At 41.1% G+C, this 8,965-nt stretch overlaps 1 protein-coding gene across 1 annotated transcript; it reads right to left on the reverse strand.

Annotated features, from left to right (window-relative positions):
• Positions 1-2,403: 2,403 nt before the first annotated feature.
• LOC127776145 (uncharacterized) lies at positions 2,404-2,844 on the reverse strand. Its single transcript, XM_052302493.1, has one exon. It carries the CDS (start codon positions 2,842-2,844, stop codon positions 2,404-2,406), a length of 441 nt encoding a protein of 146 aa, XP_052158453.1.
• Positions 2,845-8,965: the final 6,121 nt, after the last annotated feature.

Consider the following 8,965-nt stretch of genomic DNA (forward strand, 5'->3'; position numbering starts at 1 on the left):
ATTATCATGTTGTAGGACCTATATCTGAAAACATATACATGTACTTCTATCACTAGCCAAAAAGCTGAACACATCATTGATCCCTCTGCCCCCCATTGCAGGTTGATTATTTGCTTGAAAAAAAAAAGAGAGGTTCTACTAGCTGTCAGTATATCAGTGAGAATATAAAAATTACAGAACAGACCTATAGCATACATAAATCACTATAGATTTGTAGAAACATGTCTTTTCTAACAAAGAAGGGACCAAGACAAAGCTAACCAAATGCCATTTCAGCCATTTAACTATGTGTCTAGTCCAACAAGATAGACAGAAGAAGCAAGCAGAAGAACTCCACAAAACTAATTGCTGACAAAGCAGAACTAATACCCATTTTGAACTAACAAAAACAGGAATTCTAATGGCAAACAAAACTACTAATTGCAATATTTTTGACAAAACTTGAAAGTAGAGGTTAAAGTATTTCTGACTAAACTAGCAAAATTAGAAATTCTAATGGCTAACAAAACTACTAATTGTTGTATTTCTGACAGAACTTGAAAGTAGAGGTTAAAGTATTTCTGACTGAACTAGCAAAACTAGAAAATTCTAATGGCTAACAAAACTACTAATTGTTGTATTTATGACAAAACTTGAAAGTAAAGGTTAAAGTATTTCTGACTGCACTAGCAAAACTAGGAATTCTAATGGCTATCAAAACTACTAATTGCTGTATTTCTGACATAACTTGAAGGTAGAGGTTAAAGTATTTCTGACTGAACTAACAAAACTATGAATTCTAATAGCAAACAAAAATATTCTCTTTTCTTACAAACCTATGTTTGTTAAATGCAATCATACCTTTTACCTAACTAGGACAGAACTAATGCACACTAGCGATCACCCAACAGAAATATTTTAGTTTTACCCAATTTAGTTAAAACTATATACCTTTTATCTAACTAACGGCTGAAAAAACTAATATATTACTTTGCAGGCAAGGACATGCATGGTGAGAGCAACAATAGGTATCCTCCTAACCAACAGTGCCCTCCACAAGGCTACATGCCACCGCCAGGACAATACCAACCTCCTTGTGGGGCATACCCAATTCCTCATAGGAATTACCCTCATAGGAATTCCTTGTGGGAAAATATCATAGATAAAACATTTATTAACAAAAAAATATGCATATGCCTCTACTCCACCACACACATGCTGAAAATGAATCGGGACAGTTTCTCCACTGCACACAAGCCAAAAAATTCAGAACAAACACAAAACTACACGCATATTGACAATGATCGGTATCTTCAAACCAGAACAGCTTCTTCCAGGCCAAAAAAATTCAGAGCAAACCAACTACACTAGGCCAAATTCAGAACTAGGCAGATTTCATTTCAATATATTCCAGCCAGTAAAGATAAAACTAAACTAGTAAACTCTTTATACAAAATTGTACCTGCATCTAACCCACCTCCCCCTGAACAATACAAGAAAAAGTCCTCGGCAAAATGGGTTGTGGGAATAGGATGCAAATCAGGAACAAATGTATTCAGGTTGAGCAGAAAAGAAAATCTGGATCTTAATTATAGTTCTCATGCTCCACAAAATCCAAAAGAGGAGAGTTAAAAATATTTGGACAAGAGTTCCCTGGAAAAGAAAAAGATCAGGAAGACAAAGGAAGACAAAGGAGCAGGCATCCACTGTTGCTAACAAAACTACAAAGGAACTTAAATTAGCATAACCTCTACTACTGCAAAACAGAACATCCTTTCCTGGCAAGAGTTGATAAAATCAATTATTACAGAACATGCTTAGTAGATAAGGATTTATTTTAGTTTCCTTTATAGCCATAAAGTGTTCTTTTGAAAATTTTAAAGACACATGTAACCGAAAAGACAGTGCAGTATTACTATTAATTAGATTCTTGTCTACAACACTATTCCCATTCATGGAACTCCAATCTGCTCTAAAAAAATATTGTTGCTCTAAAACCCCTGGTACTGGTGCTCAAATACCCACTGAAAATTTTGAGGACTGCAATAAGAAACTAAATTAATACTGAAATGCATTTATACATGATTAAGAACTGAGCTACGTAGGAAATACTGACACTCCAAAGAAGATGCTGTCAAAACATGCTAACCTAACAAAGTCAAATCATGAAAATAATCCTAAACTAGAACTGCCATCACAAGATCTTGTCCCCAGTGTCAACCAACATCCAGACAGCCTTTGTGTAAAACAAAAAAAATCCATTCCCAACCAACATATCTAACCCCCAACCTGTTTTTTTGGAGCATTAATACATTAAACAAATACACAAATCAAGAAGAAGGGCAAAAAGATTGAATCAACAAATCAGCGGCAAAACACATACGAAAGAACACATGCTCACCTTGTTTTTTTTATCTTGACGCCTTACCTTTTTGGATCCAAATCAAGACCACCAGCAACTGCCCTGCGATTTAGCGCATGCTTGGTTGATGAACACAGAACAACTGTTGTTGCCTTGCCAAGTGCAGGGGAGCGGGGTGCGTGCGCCTCGCCGTCAACCTTGCCGAACTCCAAGCGTGTCTCCACGGCGGTGGCGGAGGACGCCGCAACATGCTCGCTGGCTGAGCCTGGCTGCAGCGATGGTGTCCGGCTTTTAGTCTTTTTGCACGAGCTGGAATCTCCCTGCAGCCGAGGCGAATCGTCGCCGCCAGATTCGCCCCATCCCCTCAACGACATCTCAGCGGAGGGCGCCGTGCTGCGCCCGCCGGCTGAGCCCGGCTGCAGCCGAGGAGTTTTGCTGTTGGCCTCCTCCCACCGGTGAGGAGAATCGCCGCCGCCGGATTCGCCCCCTCGCCTCAATGACATCGAGGTGTGGCGCTGAGAGTGGGTAGTTTTGTTTCAAAAAAAAAAAATCCCCGCCCTGTGTCGGAAATATCGCAAAATCGTGTTTGGATTGGGTTTGGTCGAAAGCGGGTTGACACAAAACGGATCCTAACCCGACAAAGACTGCGGGCCCGATAACGTTATATGAATCTTTTTTTTTGAGTGGACGTTATACGAATCTTGATGTCCATCCAAAGGCTAGGAATTTGAGTGTGATTTGGGGAAAAAACACACTGGTGATGTATAGCAAAAACCAATAAAAAAAAATCAAATCAGTGGGCCCACTACATTGCACTACCGATTAGCAGACTCGCACGATTAATGAATAAATTAGCACAGCCTTTTTTAATTACTATCATTAGCCTACAATATATGGAAATTCACAAATAGACTATAATAAATATGTTCTCTCTATATTAGTTACGGTTTTCTTTTTATCTAGTTGGGTGTGTTCTAGCTGTATAGATCTACACTCTTTGATCTACACTCTTTTCTCGAGCTCTTTTTTTAATAATTGGCTGTAGCTCCTTTTAAGCAAAGACCGGGATAATATATTCTATTATCTAAAAAAATTACTATCATTAGCAATTAATTAACCTCAATTGAGTAAATAATTCTGCATTAGTCACCGGATCGCAACCATCCATCCATGTAGGTGTCCATCCTCGCACGCCAGCAAAGCGAGATCGCTGGCGCCAATTGGGCCGCGCTCTCTCAGCTTGAAATAGCGAAGTGGTGCCAACAGACCTGTGCTTTCACGGATGGAATAAGTTCATCTTTAGTCCCTTAACTTGTCAACGAACCCGATTTTCGTCCTTCAACTGAAAAACCAGATATAACATGTCCCTCAACGGTTAGAATAAGTGCAGATGAGGTCCCTTGACGGTTTGGACGGCGGTTTTAGCTGACGTGGCTAATTTGACTTGGTCTTCATCTGATGTGGCATTGACGTAACGCTTACGTGGCAATTTGATCCAGAAAAATAAAAAAACTCATAGGACCCACATATCAGTTTCACATAGAAATTAATTAAAAAATAGTGGCCCTCCTCTTCTTCCTCTCCGCTTCACTCGCTGCTCTCCTCTACTTCTACCGCACGCTCCCTTCCCTTGCCACGCCACCAACCATCCATCCCTTCCAAACCCAACTGAATTCAACCGCATCGCGGCTACATCGCGCGCGCGAGAGTGAGCATAACACGAATGGAAACCATCCGTGAAGCGGTAGCGGTGACATTAGCTTGGGTGGAACGGGGAGCACGAGGCGGTGGTGAGGGAGCTGACGCGCGGGCACGAGCTGACGGCGCGGCTGTGGGCGCTGCACGGGCAGGGGCAGGGGCAGGGGCAGGGGCAGGCTGAGGCCACCGCTACATTCATCCCCGGGGAGGTCTCCCGCGCCTTCACTGTCTGTCTCTCCATCATGGACAGCGCCTCCCCGTCTGCCTCGCCGCCGCGGCCGGATGAGACGACGCTGGCCGACTTTACCGTCTCCGCGGTGCGCGGCGCCACCGCCACCACCACCGCGCGCGGCAAGAGAGGACAACGTCCCGCAAAAGTGAGTTGTCCGCACGTGCTATACTACTAGAAGCAAAAATAAATGCCGCAGAACTAGCTAATTAATCATATATAAGATTAGCTGGGTTAAATTTGCTATAGGAATTGAGCACGAGTTCATCTGATTCATCCCGTGCATTGTTCCACAGGAGATTATTGACAGCCTCTCCTGGTCACCGTCAGGCCGGTCTGCCTCGTCAACGGTGACGGCGACGACGTCCTGGAGAACGGACGCAGCTGGGACGCCGTGCGTGTGCTCGCGTGGCTCGACGCAAAGCCCGCGCCGTCAGTGGTGTACGTCTGCTTCGGCCGCCTCACCCGGTTCCCGCACGAGCAGGTCGCAGAGCTCGGCATGGGGCTCGTGGACTCCGGCGTGAACTTCGTGTGGGTCGTCGGGGACAAGAACACGTTGGCGTCACTGTTCCCGGTGGAGCGCCAGCGCGTGACGCTGCTGGCCGGCGAGTCTGCGCTCCGGCTGCTGTAGCAGCCCATCTCCTCGCCAAACTCGCACGCTCGCTCGCGGGTTTGCGCCGCAGGAGGTCGGCGAAGAGCGGCGCGAGGAGGTCGACGGTGACGGCGAAGGGCTCCGCGAGCTCGCGGCTAGGTAGGTCGTCGGCGCTCTTGTGCCCGCCCGTGAGCCCCGCAGCCTCGGCGGGCATGGCGAGCGCGTGGACGCGGATCTGTCTCCCTGCTCTCCCGCCGGCCGCCGCGCGCTTCTGCCTCTCCGTCGCGGGAGACGAGAGGGGAGAGAAGAGAGGGACAAAGGAGAAAGAAGTGGAGGGCTGAGGATGACAGGTGGGACCCACGTGGGCCCTAGTATTTTTAAATTAATTTCTATGTGAAACTAGCATGTGGGTTCAACGAGATTTATTATTTTTTCTGATTGAATTGCCATGTAAGCGACACGTCGATGCCACGTAGTCAAATTAGCCACGTAGGCGTCACGTCAGTCAAAACCGCCGAGGGACCTCATCTGTACTGGTTTTGATAGTTGAGGGACCAGTTGTATATGGTGTTTTACGGTTGAAGAACGAAAATCGAATTCGTTGACAAGTTAAGAGATCTTAGATGTACTTATTCCTTCACGGATTGAAAGCGCAAAGTGCTGAAGTCGTTGAGCCCATCTCCGCAAACAACCACCTCACATTGTGGGGGCGCGATGTTGTTGCTCTCGTCGCTACTTTCACAGCCTTTGCCACGCGATTTCTTCGCTGTTCCCGTTGTCGCTTTTGGAAATTGTGATATCGTCCCGAGTTCGCTTTACCTCCTCGCAACGATGGTCATAAAAACTTTTACGTCTCATATATTTCTAAGAAAAAAAAAATAGAACAACATATTTTCAATTTTTTCCACTATGCTCTACTAGAGTCTATCTATATTGAGGGAGTTATAGTGGACTTTTCCTTCACGATGATGGCCTCCTGTCTCAACGTGATCGCCTAGCCTGTGAATCAGTGGCCGGATGGTAATACGGTGGCCTGACCGGCCCATGGCAATTTAGCATGGCAATTAGCTGCACAGCCCAAGGTATTGACGGACCTGAGCTGTGACGGACCCCCACCACGGCCCCTGTTAGCTTGAGGCCAGATGCAGCCCAACTCGTGCAAAGAATACAAATAGGTCACCGTAATACTCCTTCCATCCCTGTAAAATATATTCCCTCACCATTGACTTTATTTAAACATGTTTGGCTATTCATCTTATTCAAAAACTTTTGTGAAATATGTAAAACTATATTTTTACATAAAATTATATTTAACAATGAATCAAATGATAGGAAAAGAATTAATAATTCCTTAAAATTTTTGAATAAGACGAACGGTCAAACATGTTTAAAAAAAGTCAACTGCGTCAAATATTTAGGGACGGAGGGAGTAGGACGCAAATAGTACTAACACAAAGACCAAATAAGCATTATTATCACTTTCTCGTTTAACTCTAATATTGCCTCCGTCCCAAGTTAGTGGTCGCTTTGACTTTTTTATTGCAACGTTTGACCATTCGTCTTATTTGAAAAATTAGTGTAAATGTAAAAAATGATAAGTTATACTTAAATTGCTTTTGATAATAAAGCAAGTCACAATCAAAGTAAATAATAATTTCATAATTTTTTGAATAAGACGAATGATCAAAATTTACAAACAAAAACTCAAAGCGACAAGTATTTTCGAACGGATGTAGTAAATACAATGATATATATAATAGGATTAAATATCTTAAGAGTGGACGATTTTAAGAAGCAAAAGATGTGCTAATTAGTTACATGCATATATGTATATTTTGTATTATAAAACATCGAGAAAACATGAATATGCTAGCTTATATTTCAATACTCCCTCTGTCCCCAAAAATGTGGTTTTAAGGATTCTCAGGCAAATTAACTACAAGTAAAAATGACCTAATTACCCTCATTTAATAGGTGCAGTTGTCATTTTAGTGCTTGGTAATTTGAGGCAAGTTAAGTGGACATGCACTCATATTATAATTAAAAAATACTTCTTACATGCAACTAACTAATACTCCCTCCATTTCATTATATGTATATGTATATGTATATGTATGTATATGTATTTATGTGTATGTATGTATATATAGGCAATGCTAGAAAGTCTTACCATACGAAACATAGAGGAATTAAATGCTAGTACTAGTCATACGAAAACCCCTACTAGATGGCATCACTTTCCTGTGAAGATGTTAAAACGACAGCTTTTGTGGGATATTTTTTGATCTGTAAAACGACATGCTTTATATGACGGAGGTAGTATTAAGGTGGTGTTTGAAATTCATGTAAATGAAGATGAAGATTTAGTGTTTTATGCAAAATGAGGTGGTATTAATATATAATTAATTGAGTTTTAATTATTACAAACTTAAAAATATTTATCTGATATTCTATAGTAACTTTCATATAGGATGTTTTTATATGAAATGCACTATTTAGCAGTTTAAAAAAAATACCACAAATATTCAAATTTTTATACAACTTTTTGTTGGAAAAAAGATCTGGACCCAAAGAAGTCACAATGAAGCAGGATCCAACTACTAGTTTTAAGATGGAAAAGAAAGCTAGTACTAGAGATACTGGGGTAGGTGCAACGTGCGGCCTGAGGCCATGCCAACAAATTCTTGATTTGAGCTTTTGACAGAGATAAGAAAAAAAACAAACAGATACGGGTCTTGGTACTTCACGGTATGTACACCTGACTCCCTTTTATTTAAACTAAATCTAACTTTGGTATATGTAGCTGGCGCTACACAGTGTGGCAGCTTGGTATTTATCACCTTTATTTTTAAAAAGGACAACACGATGTAGATGTCGATCGACAAGGTCTTTAATTCACATGTTTAGCACTCCCTATACATTTAGAATTAATCATCATATTACTCCCTCCGTCCTAAATTATAGGACACCTTCGCTAGCTTTTAACTAACAATCATACTAACTATATTTATATTTTAAAGTACTTTCATATGACACTAGTTTCATATTTGTCGGGACCACATAATAGAATAAAATACAGGTAAAAGTATGTTATTAAATACTGTATAAAAATATATATAACTTATAATTTGGGACAGAGGGAGTACATGTGTACACCTAAGATCAAAGAAAAAAAAAGATCGCATCCCTTATACATGCGTGTCATTTTCCAATATGCATGTTTACACCGGAGTATTTACTATATCCCCCCCTCCCCCCCACACACACATATAATATATATATATATATATATATATATATATATATATATATATATAATATTTTTATACATTATTGAATTTAAGATTTAAGCTTTAACTTCACGTACTCTGAGGCACCATTGCTTGGAAATGAAGTTGTAGCGTCGGGCTGTTTGTTTATTGCTCTTAAGAAAACAACTACCAAACGAAAATTAATTCAAAATAGAACCAGTAACAATTAATTATTTGATTTACTGTAAGAGTTTGGCATTGCCAACTTGCCAACAGGGGTGGAAAGAAAATTGAATCGGCTCAGGGGCGGATCTAGGCCTAGAGTAGCTAGGGCTCAAGTCCTATGCCTAGGTTTATAGACTCCATGTAAATTTCGTAAAAAAAATCTAAAATTTGTGTAAATTTATAGAAAATTTGGACAAGCCAATGAAAATAAGCCCTAACATTGTTTATGGTTTATGGCTGGCTGAGCTAATTTGGCTTAAAATTATATTATAGATTTACACTTTTAGAAGGTTTACAATGAAATAGATGTCCTGCAGTTAGAATAGCTTTTGTTCCCTGCTCTTGGATACTATTTGTATAGTTATATATATAATGTTGGTCCCTCTAAGTTTATGTTAAGGGTCAGTCACTGTCCGTAGGTAGTTGGAACGAGTGGTTCCTGTTAGATCAGTTCTCTCTTTCTTGTCTTCTGTGAGGTTGTGACGTCCTAGCTGCTTCTCCGGCCTGCAGATGAAGGTACTTGCTACGCTTTCCTTCCAACTTTGGATCTCTCCTTTGCCCTTAGTTCCAAATTTTTTGGACAATCTTTCAACTTTTCTATCACATTAAAACTTTTCTACACACACAAA

Source organism: Oryza glaberrima, chromosome 6, assembly GCF_000147395.1.
Source record: "Oryza glaberrima chromosome 6, OglaRS2, whole genome shotgun sequence".
Classification (NCBI taxonomy): Eukaryota; Viridiplantae; Streptophyta; class Magnoliopsida; order Poales; family Poaceae; genus Oryza; species Oryza glaberrima.